This window comes from Lepidothrix coronata, unplaced genomic scaffold (assembly GCF_001604755.1).
Source record: "Lepidothrix coronata isolate B3197 unplaced genomic scaffold, Lepidothrix_coronata-1.0 Scaffold4, whole genome shotgun sequence".
Classification (NCBI taxonomy): domain Eukaryota; kingdom Metazoa; phylum Chordata; class Aves; order Passeriformes; family Pipridae; genus Lepidothrix; species Lepidothrix coronata.
In genome coordinates this window covers 10,190,021-10,203,618 of record NW_016690184.1, presented here as the reverse complement: position 1 = coordinate 10,203,618, position 13,598 = coordinate 10,190,021, and the positions used below count along the sequence as shown (strand labels likewise).

Sequence of the window (13,598 nt, the reverse complement as noted above, 5' to 3'; positions counted from 1 at the left end):
AAATTAGGAAAATTGGGGTGCTGTGAGGAGCAGGCTGGTGCTTGAAAATAAACCTGCCTTGGAGAGCCTTTTCAAAGGCTTTTGATTCAAGTAGAAATGGGTACAATTCAATAACTACTCAGTTCTAGGCACTACCCTTTGTGGTGGCCACATTTAGCATATTTTTGCAATTTCTATGTAACTGTAGTCTAGCCAAAAGCCAGGCAAACTGAGGACAGTCAATTGCAACTTAACAGAGTGAAACCAAAGATCTTGGTTAGCCTGTTTTTGAGGTAGTGATGTGTTAATTTTGAGCAGATCTCAGTTATTGTGCACTTAAAAAAGCAGCATGTACATCTTGTGTGTTGATTTTTGCGTCTAGGTGTGAGAGCATGTAACCATAAGATGGTTCAGCATTTTTCAAGGTTGCAAAGGAAGGAGTTTCAAGCAATCTTGTGTGCTGATGTTTGAGATTTGCCTATGTACTCTTGAGCAGCACGACCAGTAGCAGGTTCTTTTAAGAAACTGTTTCATGAAAGTGCACTCTCCATTCCTGAGTTGGGAATCGGAAAGGATTTAAGCTCTCCTATTCCACAGTGGGGAGGCAAAAGCTGAGGCTGGTGAAGTATTAAGAGTTTATGCTCATGACCTCTGCATTGTAAGTCATTCTCAGTGGTGAAAACTGTGAGAATGAATGGCTTTTACAGGCACCTGGCATATTCTTGTAATTTATTGCTGTTGTTGGCTCTGAGATAAAAGAAAGACTATGAAGTTTATGTTTGAAACCAATAGTGCAGTAGTGTAGAGGTGTCAAAGAACAGCATCTATAACAGTAGAGAAAGAGTTTGAAAACTTAAAACAAGTGTTAACTTGCATTCAGGTCTGATTTTTGGCAGTAGTTTTGTTGCAGGATGTGGCTACCTAAGAATATGATACAGTTAGCAGTTCAGAACCTTTATGCTGTTACAGTTTCAGAGCTACTGCGGACACTGGCACTTTTTTTTGTCCTCTGTTTTCAGTGAACATTGCAGACAGTGGAGGTTTCGTGGAGTATCTGCAGAACATGTTTTTACTATGCAGACAGTTGTAGAAACTAACCTTTATATCTGCACTTGAAATCTCCTGTGTCTGTATTTCAGTGAAGATACATGAGGTCGTCTAAGCTGTTACTGATGTTGGTTTCAGATTCGGTGATGCTAAGGTCTTTCCTGGCAGGTAGGACTCTGACTACAAAGTCCTGCATCTGAAGAAAGAGAGGCAAACTGAATTAAATTTATGACCTCTTTTCTTAGCTTTGTGTTTTTAACTGTTCAATCTTCCTACCCTCTTTGCTGAAGAAAATGAAATTACACAGTACTTCCTACATAATTTTATTGAATATACATGTCTTTATACATCTTTATACATCTTGCAGTCTTAAGTGGCAAGTACAGAATTAAAGATTTGATCCTGAGAAACCATATGTAGCACAGCAAATGTGACTTTAACCTTAAAAATTTATGTTATTAGTTAAAGGGAAGAAACAGCCAATAACTATTAATTTTACTGTTTTAATGTGATGTTGCCTGCACATTTGGGGATTAAAGGCCACACACTGTTGAGGCTGGCTTCTCTTTATTTCTGAATGTTTTCCCGCCAGGGGTGTGAAAGTTAGCTAGTGTGAGGTTAGCAGAGGGGAGGTGGCAGGGGACAGCTGTGCAGCAGAGGTCGTGGCTCCCTGTCCTCTTGCACATCAGAGAGACATTTGGTGCTGCTCTCTTTCATTTGTCAAGTTCCTTTGCAAGATAAATGGGTGAGGTTCAGGACTGGCTGTTCAGTGTTCCCCTCTGCTGAAACAGCTCGCTTTCCTCTCTGCTGCTGGAGAGCCTCACACACAAAGACTGCTACAAGACAGGTCCCTGAGCTTGGTTCTTTGCAGGGAAGAACAGTGGAATTCTTTACCCCTGTGTCTTCATGGAACTTTTAGAAGTGCTCCACTGAGATGCTAAAAACTCAACACTCTGAGTTTTCATAGTTGTTTCCCAGGGTGTATGTTCAGGCAGTATAAAGGCTGATAAACTCATCCTCCTTCTCCTAACTAACTGGCACCATTTAGAACCAGGCCCTCCCTTAAGCACAGCAGGATGTGTTGCTGTGTCTGCAATTAGAGCAACTGGAAAATACTCCTACCCTCTCTGAAGGTGTTTAAAACAAGCCTGACCTATCTTATATAGATTCCTGGGGAAACAGCCTGGTAGGTTACTGGTTCTTGTAATAGGACTTCCCCCCTTCTAGTGAGATCTGGTTTATCTGGTTCAGTCCTCAGAGCTCCAGGCTATCCTTTCCAGTTGTTTTGAGTAGGCTGAAGTGCCAGTGCAACTAAGTGGGAGCATCTGGAGTTTAGTGGTGGCCGAACGTGTGCTCAAAGAACAGCACTTCACTGCCTCAGAAGGAAAGTGAACCCTGTAATCCTCTCTGTCAGCTGAGGATGTCTGGAAGCTTTTTTTGAGGTACATACAGTGTTTTACAATAAACTAATTACCACTCAGCTTTGAAATCTGGGAGGGACAAAGTCTGAACACCTCTCTTAAGTGAGGCCCTCCAAGGTGCTAAGGCTGACCCGAAGTCCCCGCCCATACAAACTGCTGGAATGCGTCTGTCACAGCCCTCAGGGCATGGCAGACACTCTGCTCTGGAGGGCAACACAGCTTTTCCCCTTTGGTTTCCAAGGCTTTTCCCATGGTTGAAAAACACAGGACGCTGGCATCAGCATAAAAACATTTGCTCCCCAAACCAAGTCAAGCAAAGTCAAGTCAAGCAAAAAGGTTGGGCTGAGAAGGTTCTTTGAAGATCTGTCATGTGAGCAGTGCTTTTACATGCTCAGCCTATAGTTACCTTCACACAGCTGTTTGCCTGCCTACAGCACAAATCCTTGCCAAAGAAGGAGGTTTACAGTGTGTGCTTTAGGTGTAGATTTTACTGCCTTCCTCTAATGTGCATGAGTGCCATGTTGTCACATAGTCTGTGCTGACACAAGTTTCTCTGACAGCAAAAGTCAGCTAGTACTGATCAACTTCACTAGAAAAAGGAGATGATTTAAACAGTTCGCTCTTCTCAAAGAGCAAAAATTTGTATATTCATAACTATTCTTGAGGACATAACTATGTCACCTTCTCTTCCTCAAGAAGCAGTTTTTAGGGGAGTTAGGACCAGTTTTGAAGAACATACAACAGAGGCTGAACATGGAAGTTCATTGTTGTTTTTAGCATACTTGTTTTATTTATTTTTAAATCAAGTTCAGGGATTTGGAAGGCATTTTATAATAATGACTCAAGTCCTATCAGCTTATAAGCATGTTAATAATACTGCTTCATCACTTCTGTAGCTTACACAGCCAGTGTTGCCCTTTTGGCTTGCTAGCCTGAGTTATATCAGTGTACTGTTAAATACCACACATCAAAAAAGATTGAAACTGGCACAACAATACAGTATTTGGAACATGGGCATTAATAGTGCAGTACATTGCACAGGAAGGATGAGCATTAAAAAACAACATCGCTATTCAAGCCTGCCCAGGCACTGGGAATGTATCTCACAACATTCAGCCACTGTTGACTTTGACTCAGTAGCAAACTTAGCGAGGACTGGTTCAGTGAGAACACAGCCATTGCAGTGTTGGAAAGAACAGGTTTATTAGCACCTTGGTGGCACGTTAACAGCCTCCCCATGTCAGCCTTGCCACATGGTCAGTTTTCTGCTTGCTGGGCTTTATGAAGCCCAAGAGTTCCAGCTCAGAAACAGCTCGAATAAAGCGAGCGCTGGACATTTCAGTAAAGGAAACCAAGCACACTTTTTATGACACATTGATGGAGTTCTCTCTAGGAGGGGAAGATTTCTAAGTCACGGCAAGCACAGACGGCTTGCACAACATGTTGCACAATAACGTTGTTGGAAATAAGGGCAGAGCATGATTTGCCTACAGAAGCACAAATCTTCAATCTAATCAGTACTTCTGCTACATGCATACAGTGTAGCAACAAAGGAAGAGTTCCTTTCCCCACTGCTAAGAGAAGCTTAAAGCCTACAAAGATACTAATTTTGTGGTATCTCAGAAGAATTTATACTTCGTGCCTCTTGACAAAAAAAAGGAAAGATAGATAATTATAGAGATTTTTTTTTGAGATTTCATAAAACAGCACCACCTTCTCCTTACTTTCTATTCACTATATCTTTCTTGCTGCATTCCTGACATACAGCTTTTATTCCTGAGTTAGAGAATTCAGTTTACTGTGAGTGTTAATTACCAGTGGAGCTTGTAAAAAAGGAAAGGCCTTATACTAAAGAAAAGCAAAGTATAGTATTAGAGCACATACATATATGTGCTCTAAGCTTCCTTTCGTACAACTATTCATCTCTACTCTGTGGCAGCACTACTGCTGTAGCCATGGGTTTTGGTTCTAATGCCCATCCATTAAATATTTTTTCATTCCTCAGTTCAGGATCAGAGTTGATTAGTTTCCACAAAACCTTCATTCTGCTGCTTACTTTGTCCTAAGGTACTGGAACTCACGGCTTCTACTGAGACACCACATTTTAAGTGACTCCTCTGCTAGTGCTTTCATCTTCCTCATAATGGACTACTTGTTTCTATTTCTCCATCTGCTCTCTAGGTCACAGCCCTCCTACCATCTGTTCCCCAGTAATGCCTTACCTCTATACAGCAGCTATACAAACTCTGAGATGATTTAACCAAACAGTTTCAACTTGTTTTATGGACTTTTGGTTCTGTTTCAGACCCAAACAATTCCTATGGACAAAAGCTGCTCTCCTGCCTCACCACTCCCATCCCAACTGTTTCAGCAGATCTGTTTCTTAATGGACATTTTCAGTCCATTACAGCTGTTTAAAGTAGTATTTTTTCTGAAATTAGTTATCAGTGCACATGAACCTGTATTTTAAAAACATTGGTTCATAAATCCTTTAAGCATTTAAATGTCAAGGTTGAGAGAAATGAGAAAGGATACTGGATAATATCATCCATCTGGTCTGAGGAAGCTGTATCTGCATTTGGTTCCTCACCTGCCATCACCACAGTTGAGAAAGCCTAGAAAGAGAAAAGCAGCACAGATTTAATACAGTTCACAGACAGAGCTGCATATAAAATAGTGAGCTCTGAGCCAATGGCTATCACTCAGGAGGATTGAGGTCTTGGAGTGATAGCTCTATGAGCGTGCCAATTCAGCAACAATCAAAAGAGCAAGCAATACAGAATGCAAGACATCACTCAGTGAACTCATGTGCCTCCAATTTTAAATCTCAAAACAGTTCTGGGTACTGACCCATTCTCAAAGAAACCAAAGAACTGAAAAATATTTTCAAAGTGAGACTGCTTAAACATTCTGAGGAAATGAGAAAGGTAAAGCTGGCTGTGCAGAAATCTATAAACTGAGGGACAGCAGGAGTCTGAGTAGGAAAATACAGTATACAAACAAGGCAGCAGCAAACAACATAGAACAAGCAAAAGGAGTATCCTCTAAACTGCAGGTAGTTAAGCTAAACAGTTTCTTGCCAGGGGATGCTGTGAAGCACAAAATGTGACCTGTGCCAAACATAAAATACAAGCAGAAGCAAAATATTTTCATCACAGAGTAACAGTGCTGGAAATAAATTATTCACAATAGAGGAAGACTGATTGGAATTACTGTGTGTTCTTGTGGTCTTGTGGACCAAGGTATGCCAAGGATCTAAGCTGTCAACAGGGGCACTAAAGAAAAGCAGACATGCAGAAAAAGATAAATCAGAATACTGAAAGCAGGTAAAGGTAGTATTTGCATCATCACATACCTCTAACCAGTCAACGAGATTGATTAATCTGCCACACTCCAAATGAAGCTTATACACTATGCAAATGTCAGGGGCTTTATTAGAAATGCTTCCTCCATCACACTTCAAAGCTTGATTCTGATGAAAAAAAATTGAAGGCAGTAATTTTGATGGGTTTTTTATCATGAACAATTTTAAGGGCTAGTTATAACTATTCCAGGAAATTCAGATGGCAGGTATTCTAACCAAATGTTTCCTGTTTGTGTGTAATGGCAAGCTGATAGCACAAAGAAGAAAAAAACCCAAAAAACAAGCAGGAAAATAAGAAAACATACCATAAAAAACAGGCAAACAAAATGCTACCCAGCTACTTCACTCCTGGTGTTCCTTCTATGAATTTGTACACTTATACCATCTCTACTATAAAGAGTGGTTATCTGACTAGGCTTTTACCCAATTCTTTTGCTAGTGCTATTTACATATGAAATACTCTGTTTTATGGACTTGGGAAAAGAAACAAGTCATGATTTGCCTATGTAGAAAATAGAAAAGTATCCCTTCCCCCTACACCCTCAAAAGGAAGAGGAAGACTTAGTATAGATCTGTCAGATGTACTAAAAACCATAATTGCTTCTCTCTTATCAGAGTTTTATGTTTGAAATGTAATCATTATTCACCTCTGGCTTGAAACTCAGCACCTATGAAAGCAAAAGTCTGATTTCTCACAAAGTATTCTATATTTCAGGAAATTCGTAGAATCACTAAGGTTGGAAAAGCCCTCTAAAATCATCAAGTCCAACTGTTAACCAAGCACTGCCACGGCCACTTCTACACCATGTCCTTTAGTGCCACACTACCTTTCTTTTATCTCTCTCCAGGGATGGTGACTCCACAACTTCCCTGGGCGACATGTTCCAGGGTTTGACAACCCTTCCCAGGAAGACAATTTTCTAAATATCCAATCTAAACCTCCCCTGGTGCAACTTGAGGCCATTTCCTCTCCTCCTATCACTAGCTGCCTGGGAGAAGAGACCAACCCCCACCTGGCTACAACCTCCTTTCAGGTAGTTGTAGAGAGCGATAAGGTCTCCCCTGAACCTCCTTTTCTCCAGACTAAACAACCCTCAGCAGCTCCTCAGAGGACTCACTCCCTAGAGCCTTCACCACCATTACTGCTCTTATCTGGAGCTGCTCCAGCACCTCAGTGTCCTTCCTGAATTGAGTGGCCCAGAAATGGACACGGGACTCAAGGCGTGGCCTCACCAGTGCTAAGTACAGGAGGCCAATCCCTTCCTTAGTCCTGCTGGCCACACTGTTCCTGATACAGGCCAGGGTGTCATTGGCCTTCCTGGCCACCAAGGCACACTGCTGGCTCATGTTCAGCTGCTGTTGACCTGCACCCCCAGATCCTTTTCTGGCAGCTTTCCACTCGGATACAGGTCATCAGCACTGGACCATTTACTTGAGAAGTAGAAAAGTCACTTGAGCCAGGGCAAAATTCCCAGGTACAGCTGCAGAAATTTACAGCATTTCGTTTCAGTTTCATGCACTCTAAGAAGTCAGCCCTCTTAACATGAAAATAACCACTGATCACAGAAATTCAGTTCACAGAAATTTTTTCTAAAATGCTTTTAGATGCTAGTAAAATATACAAGCTACTTTGCAAAGTTATAAACCTCTAGCAATGACACCTTTATAAGGAAATGCTTTCCAAGATAGGAAAGAAGGCTGGGCAAAGAATATAACTTTGCTCAAGAATCTCTAGCTTACTTTTCATAAATCTCAATTCCTGCAATTTGTGAGACTTAGATCCAATTTGGACACTAGCACCTATGAGACATTTCATACTTTCCGGAACACCTAGCAATTTTCAAGTTTATTTACTCTGCAAGGAACACAAAAGTTCCAGACATTAGGTTAATGTCTGTCAGTTCAGTCCAGATTGTTTACAGAAAAATTCAGAGAAACATGGCTAAATCCTCAAAATGTGACAGTGCAGACATTAGTTTACCAGACTGTAATTCAGGAACGTATCAGAACAGTTTCAAATACTGCTGCGTTACTAACCAGCACACATGAGGTTATACCTTCTGACTGATCTAGATCTAGTGGTTCATCACTGCCGAGAAGGGTAACCCTACATCCTTCTCTTTTCCCCTCTGCTACTGCACCTGACTCTGTGGCTTCCTACTACTCAGCCATGTGCCAGCCTGGCATTGCTGGACATTTTGCATTGATTTTCTAGTTTTAAGGTCAGGACAGTTTTCACAACCAAGAGAGGATGCAACTTCCTGAGCAACTGTACTCTCCTGAGCAGGTTTATCTGTAGAAATTAGTCCCTAGCTGGACCACATACAAGTGCCAAGAATGATCCAGAAAAGATATTACTGACTGGCACTGCAGGGTCTCTCCCAGCACCTGCCAGATCCCAGCCTTGTCTGTGATAACTAGGCCAAGTCTTTGCAGCACAGCAGGAGGGAGCTGCAGCTGCTGTCAGGGAAACCTCAGCTTCCTGAGGCAGCAGCACAGCGATGTCCTCCAGAGCAAATAACTAGGCTGACATGCAGGAAGCTGCCCTAGAATGAGCAGCCAGTTGTGAAACCATCTGTACAGCACAGAGGTGCTGCTTCTGAAAGAAGGGAATGGGAGTGGGAGCAACCCAGAACACTGCTGATGAGTGTTCTTGCCTGACCCTGTCCCTAGAAGCTGGAGAGAGGACCGACTCCTACCTTGCTCTGGAATCAATGTTGTTATCGCAAGGACCAAATCCTCTTTCCCTGATAAGGAAGCTGGTACCCCAAGTTACAACTTACTGAATTTTCAAGGGATCAGTGAAAACAGAATTACACTGGTATTGGTGCAGGTTTTTTGGGTTCTTTTTTTTTCTTTTTTTGTTCTCCATGATAAATATTTTGCTAAATAAATAACTGGACTGGATTCCTGTAAGCAATGCATTACATATTAATCACTCACTGGTACACTCCACCGAGGCCCTTTTCCGTCCTAGCCTTCTTGAAAGGACAGCTCTAGAGAACTTTGCTCTGGTCATGGCACAGGAACACACAAGCCATGCAGAAGTCATAGATACAATTAAGAAAATATTTATTTGGCTCACATGGATTAAAATGCTAGGCAAGGTACTCAGCCAATACTGTGGCTGTTAGAAACCATGCCAAACCTTCACAGTCTTCTCAGAAAACATTGTAAATATGTTAAAGCATGTCAAAGAACAAAGTACAGGATGACAGAGGGATTTAAATCCTATCAACTCATCAAAGAGGATACTTATTAAACATATCAGCAGTTAGATTTTGCTAGCTGTCCTATATTTTTACAGGTTTTCTAATAATATAAATTACTGAGGTCCATATTAGGTTTCTTTAATGGTAGCTCACTGCTTTCACAAATAAGCTCTGTAAGTGGTTTTAGAAATAACTCCGTCATACAGTAAAAGTGACAACCCTCATTCAAATCAAGGCACAGAGCAAACAAACCCAATACAAATCGGGTTGTAGATTTCAAAGACTGATCTCTATCAAGTATGATTCCTGGTAAGTGTTAGCTTTGACTAAAGTAACATGTAATTACTCAGATACAGCTACAACCAACTTTTTTTTTTCAGAACTATAATCGTGTTTTTAAGAAAATATTAGGGCATAAGGACAACTTCCAAGTAGCATCTATAATCAAGGAGCAAAAGCAATATATGTTCACTCCTTTTCCAAATCTTGCTCTATTTCTTTCTTTTGGTCATCCTGTGAGTTTGACTTATGAAAGAACTGGAAAATAGGCTTCTTTTCTCCTCTAGAAAAGGGCAGGGTCAGCTGACAAAATCAAGGACAATCCTTTTCCTGGACTCAGAAAACAAAGGATATCAATACACAACAATATGCTGTATTTCAGCTGTTTTCATGTTATCACTCCGCCTGAACAGCCTTCATCTTACAGCTAATCTACACAGTGAGGACTAAGCACCAGCTCTATAAAGAAAGTCTTTGGAAAGAGTAACAGACATTGTATTTTATTCCATGGACAGTCATCCCATTTGTAGTGGAGGACAAAATTACTTTTCTGCTACCTCTACAGGAGAAAGAAAAATATTCTGACTAGACCACACTCTGGAAAATGGATTCCTCATATAGAACTCTTTCCAGAATTACCTTTTCTATTTCAGCCAGACAGATTCCCTAACTCTTTGAACAAAGTCCCTAGTTGCTTATCAATACTTGCTAGTTCTCTGCAAAAGAGCTGAATGTGTGCCAAGCTTCATGAAACAGCAAAACTAATCCTTGCACACCATCTTCACACGTAGCCTTCAGAAACTACTCCAGCACCACGAACAACTCACTTGTTTCTTACCTTCAGGTACCAGTGTGGGTTATTTAAAGCTGTATGAAGTGCAGTTCTCGGGGCAGCATTCAAGTGTCCACGGAGAACAGCAGCTGTGTTGAAATACAGTATCTCATGCAGAGTCCTGCGGTCTGCAGGAACCAGGTATTTTCTGAAAAAGCATGGGGTATGGGGAAAGTGGGGGAGACACAAGCTTCAGCTTAAGGGAAATAACAGAAGTCTGCTGCAGTCAGAGACTACAAGAATATATGTTTCCCAACCAGTACAGACAAATCTCTGAAAAAACAATATGAACAGCACTGAAAAAAAACTTTTAAGCAGAGAAGTCTGTTTTTATCAACTCTACATCTAATGGATTTAGCATAGAACTCTAGCTGGGCCACTGACAAATTCAAAAATAAGGGCAGCAGCTAAAATGCTAACACCCATCATGTACTCCATAGATTTTGCTTATCCATCCTGAGGCCCCATGATGAGTCTCTGCTCATCTTTGTCTTCAAATCTGAAGCTTTTTTCTTGGTACAGTCATACTTCTGTTAGCTTCTCTGCCTCCCTCCCCGCCCAAGGCTCTATAATTAAGTGCCTTTATCTCTTCCCCCACCACAAGAAGCCTTTCACATTTTCCACTACAGAGCTGCCTCCAAAACTGTATCTGCTATGGCTTGCTCACCAAAACCGTTCCCAAAATGAACAGTATATCACACTTGACATCTGTACAGTTTCATAAGTAGAACAGATCAGCAAAGATTAGGGTAAAAACTCTTGACTTTTTTCTGCTATGTATACCCAGTCCTCCCTCAACTTTTTTTTCTGTAGCCAAAGTAAATTGGTCAATCCATATACCAATTATTTCAACTAATCTGCGGAAAAGAGGTGGGTTTTTTTAGTTATTGTTTTTAAAGACCTCCAAAAAAGAACAGGAATCAAAAAAAGTGTTCTGCAGGGACCAAGACACAATTTCAATGAGACTAACACGTTAGTAAAATTTCATTTGCAACTTATGGTGCAAACTAATGCAGGAATATAAAACGGGAAAGCTCACCTTACAAGACTGTCTATATAGTCAACAACTTCAAACCGAAGCATTTCAAACTTGGTCAGTTTCTTAGTCCGCCTCGATTCCTTCAACTCCAACAAAGTCTTTAAAAAAAAGTGGTGCATAAAACTACATGGGAGGTAGTTATTCTCTAGAGAACACAATCTATATGTTTAACATGTATAATTAATTTTTGCTGGCATGTCTTCACTGATGATGTTTGAACGCGTGATTGTGCAGTTATTTTTATTTAGGCCAATGTATTCAATTCTCAAAACCATAGGAGTTTGGGAAATTCAAAGAAACGTGTTAGGCAGAATGTTCAAATTAGTAGTCAAATAAAAAGAAAACATCTACTTTGCATTTTAAAATCCTAGTTTATGATAGATATTTTCTATAATTTTCTATGTGTCAGGAGGGCCTGACATACGTAGTTGGCATTTATTCATTCATTTTTAAGATGAGACACTTATACACAACCTTTACGCAGAGCTCCAGCAAGCTGGGAAGAACTAACCATGAACAATTACATCTTAAATGATTCATTTAAGGAACTAGTCAATAAAGCCTGCACAGGCCTAACCTTCTGAAGATGATAAAGGTCTGTCTTCTTCTGGAGCTCCTTTTGTGATGATATGGACACATCTTGTTCTTGGAAAGCTTCTGCTACTAGAACAAAACTGATGTTTGATATGTGGGGTAAACTTTTCCTGTCTACCTACATAAACCCCCTAACCCAAGCAATCTGACAAGTGTTCAGTTACTTGTTCACATAGACCCAAACACAGGCAGCTTTTGATCTTGCACCTTGTCAAACAAGGAGTCTGCAGTGCAGTTTAACCAACAGTAATTAACTAACTGAAGCAAGTCAGCCCTGAGCAAAGATCCAGCAGAAGCCTTGCTGATCATATGAATTCTGTTTATGCTATCCTAGGTCATATTCTCAACATTTTTAAATTGGACAGATGAGTATTAGATACTACTGATGCTTTAGGAGTATTCAAAATACCACACACTGTATTTTCTTCCTTCTCATGTGAAGGAAAACACTGAGTGAGAAATGAGTTCTCCCTATGTAACCCAGAACTGCAACCAGAGCAGCAAACCAGAAGTGTGCTAAGGTATTTCATTGCCCAGTTTTATTCTCATCTTAATTTATAACAAATTTTCATTTTCATAGCCATATAGTTTGTTATCAATAGCACCAATTATTAGTAATTTTTATGAGAAAACAAAAAAGTAAAAACTTCCAAGGCATCATCAACACCAGGATAAGCAATAAAAAATATCAAACCAAAAGCTAACTAGATTTCTTGCCTTACTTAAGAAGATAGTAGATGGAGGTTCCACCTATAGGTCACAGGTAAAGCTCCAATCAACAGTGACAATCATGATATATTAAAGCTTTTTTGTGACCTACGTAGAATGATTTCCTATTTCCTGGGCCCTGTGGACATTTCTATGGGTGTTGAAGATTTCAAAACAGAAAACTTCCTCTCCACTACTACATCAATTTTTTTTCCCCCCAAATCCTTCAGCTCAAAATAGACTGAACATAAAGATATTTTGCTTCCTCAGGCCTCATGATTTTATGTTTTTCAGTTCATTAGGCAGTCAGGACAATGGACTTTGTTGTTGCTAAAAAAAATAGTATTTTGGACTACCCTTTCACTCTAAGGGTTCTGTGGGCAATTTTGGTACATAACATTTTTGGCAGACTTCTGAGAACTCCTGCTAAAGATCAATACAATCACATAAATATATAAAGTGAAAAGTTATCTAACTCAGCAACCTATTAACGTACAGTTTGTTTTAACTTCCCCTTCTAATTTTTCCATTACAGCTTAAATCCACTTTGAAAACAAACTAAGATCATTCATGGATTCATTAGACCTTCTCTGCTTTAAAACCATCTTCAAATCCTAAGTGAAAATAAATACTGTCTTTTTTGTTTTATAATTCTGCGAGTCCCTGAATTCCCAGAGTTGTTTTTCTTTATTTATTTCCTCAAGGTAAAAATCCAACTACTTAAAAGCCTTTTGCTTCAATTCTTTTTTAGCCAAACTAGATGAACCTTTAGGTTTTCCAGCATAGTCCAGATTCTTCAGTGCTGGTACCTTCAGTGACATACACAGCTTTTTCAAAGTGCTGACCTATTTCCTCTAGCACAGCTCTGCTATTACTACATATATTAAAAAATACATGGAACAGGCAAGAGCCAATTCTTCTAAACAACGCTCAGTTAACCCTAAAACATTGCAAGATTACTTTAATTAATATTGAATTAATTAAATATTAATTAGTTAATATTTGGTGGCTTACTGCCTACTTGTCCAATGCTAGGTAGCGACCACAGTGGTAGTGAGCTCAATTAATATGCATAAACCAGAGCAGATGATAACCGATTCATCTTTGAAAGGGGAGAACACTG

The 13,598-nt window shown here is 40.1% G+C and overlaps 1 protein-coding gene across 2 annotated transcripts in view; it reads right to left on the bottom strand.

Moving 5' to 3' along the window:
• Positions 1–3,201: 3,201 nt before the first annotated feature.
• The window catches only part of ORC3 (origin recognition complex subunit 3), a 34,606-nt gene continuing 24,209 nt past the window's right edge, over positions 3,202–13,598 (bottom strand). The window contains exons 15-20 of one of the 2 annotated variants that reach the window (XM_017825409.1): positions 11,751–11,836; positions 11,174–11,271; positions 10,141–10,282; positions 5,803–5,919; positions 4,983–5,062; positions 3,202–3,776 (exon numbers count right to left, since the gene is read on the bottom strand). In XM_017825409.1, the coding sequence (XP_017680898.1) occupies positions 3,671–3,776; positions 4,983–5,062; positions 5,803–5,919; positions 10,141–10,282; positions 11,174–11,271; positions 11,751–11,836 (629 nt within the window). In that variant the 3' untranslated portion in view covers positions 3,202–3,670. The remainder of the gene's footprint in view (positions 3,777–4,982; positions 5,063–5,802; positions 5,920–10,140; positions 10,283–11,173; positions 11,272–11,750; positions 11,837–13,598) is intronic. The other variant, XM_017825418.1, reaches the window with a different exon arrangement.